Here is a 2,204-nt window from a genome sequence, read left to right on the forward strand (position 1 = left end):
TTTAAAGAGACATTAGCATCTCTTTGGTAGATAGTTTTATTTATTTATTTATTTATTTATTTATTTATTTGCCTCAAAAGAGGCAAATAATTTTCTTCATTCAAAGAAAAAAAAAAAGGAAAAAATGACAAGATGTCCATCCCTTGGCTCCCTTCCCTCCTCCCTCCTGCTCTTCTGCCCCCCCCCCCCCAGACTGAGGCCAGGGTCAGGCTAGGTAGCAGGACCACCCCTCAGATGAGGTAAGCAACATTGAGAGGCATTTCCTCAATGGAGGTGTTGTAGAAAGTCTCGATGTCTCGAAGAGTCCTCTTGTCTTCTTCTGTCACCTCTTGTTAATAGCCACACCCTTCCGGCCAAATCGTCCACCACGGCCGATTCTGTGGATATAGTTTTCCCTGTTGGTAGGAAGGTCATAGTTGATGACTAGAGACACCTGCTGCACGTCGATGCCTCTGGCCAGCAAGTCAGTGGTAATCAGTGCTCTGCTAGAGCCCGAGCAGAAATCCCTCATGATAACATCTCGCTCCTTCTGGTCCATGTCTCCGCGCATGGCAGACACGGTCAAGTCTCGGGCATGCATCTTCTCGGTGAGCCAATCCACCTTCCTTCGGGTGTTGATGAAAATGACCACCTGTGTGATGGTTAGAGTCTCGTACAAGTCACACAGCGTGTCCAGCTTCCACTCCTCTCGCTCCACGTTGATGTAGAACTGGCGGATGCCCTCGAGGGTCAACTCTTCTTTCTTGACCAGAATCTGAATGGGGTCCCTCATGAACTTCTTGGTCACCTCAAGCACGTCAGAAGGCATTGTGGCAGACAGCAAAACCACCTGGGTGTTGCTGTTGAGCTTTTGGAATATGTCATAGATCTGGTCCTGGAATCCATGGCTTAACATCTCATCAGCTTCGTCCAGTACAAACATCTTGATGTATTTGGAAGATAGGTATCTCCAGTTCAGCATGTCAAACACATGACCTGGGGTGCCCACGATGATATGAGGAGCCTCCATCTGAAGCTTCTGCACCTCAGCACGTACGTTGGTCCCCCCAATGCAGGCATGGCAGGAAGCACCCATGTAATCTCCTAATGCCATGACTACCTTCTGTATCTGCTGAGCCAACTCCCTAGTGGGTGCCAGGACCAAGGCCTATGTAGCCTTTAGATCCAATTCAATTTGTTGCAGAATCGATATGGCAAAAGTGGTTGTTTTCCCAGTCCCAGCTTGGGCTTGAGCGATCACATCATAACCCTTGATACAAGGAAGAATGGCTCGCTGCTGGATGGCAGAAGGCTTCTCGAAACCATAAGCATAGATGCCACGGAGAAGGGACTCGGAGAGGTTCATGTCATCAAAGCTGTCAACAATCTCATTCCAGTTACTCGTCTTTTCCAGAGAGGGGGAACAAGGCTCAGGGCTCCGGGCTCACCTCGATGACGCCTTCGGGCTCCATCCCATCAGGGCCATTGTCTCTGGATCGAGAATCCTGACTCGCAGACATGGTCCTTAGACACTAGGCTGGTAGATAGTTTTATATTCTAGATTTGACTTAACGTTTCTTCATAGGATTGTTTAATTTGTTCCTCCATTCCCTTCACTTATTATAAACTGGCTTTTTAATCTAAACACTGATTAGGCTCAGGTTCAGTATTTTGGGCAAGAGTACTTCTTGGAAATGCTGTATCTTCAGACTGCATCATGATAGAGATACGTAAGGTTAGGTTGTCCTAGTATTAGTGAGAGTATGTGTATCACCTCTGCCACTTCTCCTGACGATAAAGTTATATTCTCTCTTTGCAATCAGCAACCTGTGGGCTGCTCCCTTGGCATCATGTGAATATCCCATGTGCCAACAATATCTCACTAATGATTTTCTTATCCATTTGCCATCCAGGTCCAAATCAAGACTTTCCCTGGGGACTACAGAATGGTGATTTTCTAATCCCACCATTCTTCTACATTTAGTTGTGAGATTTTAAAAAAATTTTTGGTAAAGAAGAGCTTTTCCTCAACAACCAGGGATAAACTATAAAACCAGAGATAGTTCTTCCTAAAAAACATAAAGTAAATCCTTTATTTTTATTTTTTAATTTTTAATCACTATGTTTCAGAATAAAGAGCTTATGTAATAACCACCCCCAATATCATCAAAGGACTCTGTCTTAGTCTGGATTCATGGTTTTTATTTATTGTATGCTTTAAATGT

At 44.6% G+C, this 2,204-nt stretch overlaps 1 protein-coding gene across 1 annotated transcript; it reads right to left on the bottom strand.

The window, feature by feature from the left end:
• Nucleotides 1–205: 205 nt before the first annotated feature.
• LOC121481345 (eukaryotic initiation factor 4A-I-like) lies at nt 206–1,509 on the bottom strand. Its single transcript, XM_041738659.1, is given in 3 exon segments — nt 206–329; nt 332–1,382; nt 1,429–1,509. Coding segments are annotated over 3 exon segments (1,221 nt in total). The 5' UTR covers nt 1,500–1,509; the 3' UTR covers nt 206–230.
• Nucleotides 1,510–2,204: the final 695 nt, after the last annotated feature.

Source organism: Vulpes lagopus, chromosome 23, assembly GCF_018345385.1.
Source record: "Vulpes lagopus strain Blue_001 chromosome 23, ASM1834538v1, whole genome shotgun sequence".
NCBI classification, from domain to species: domain Eukaryota; kingdom Metazoa; phylum Chordata; class Mammalia; order Carnivora; family Canidae; genus Vulpes; species Vulpes lagopus.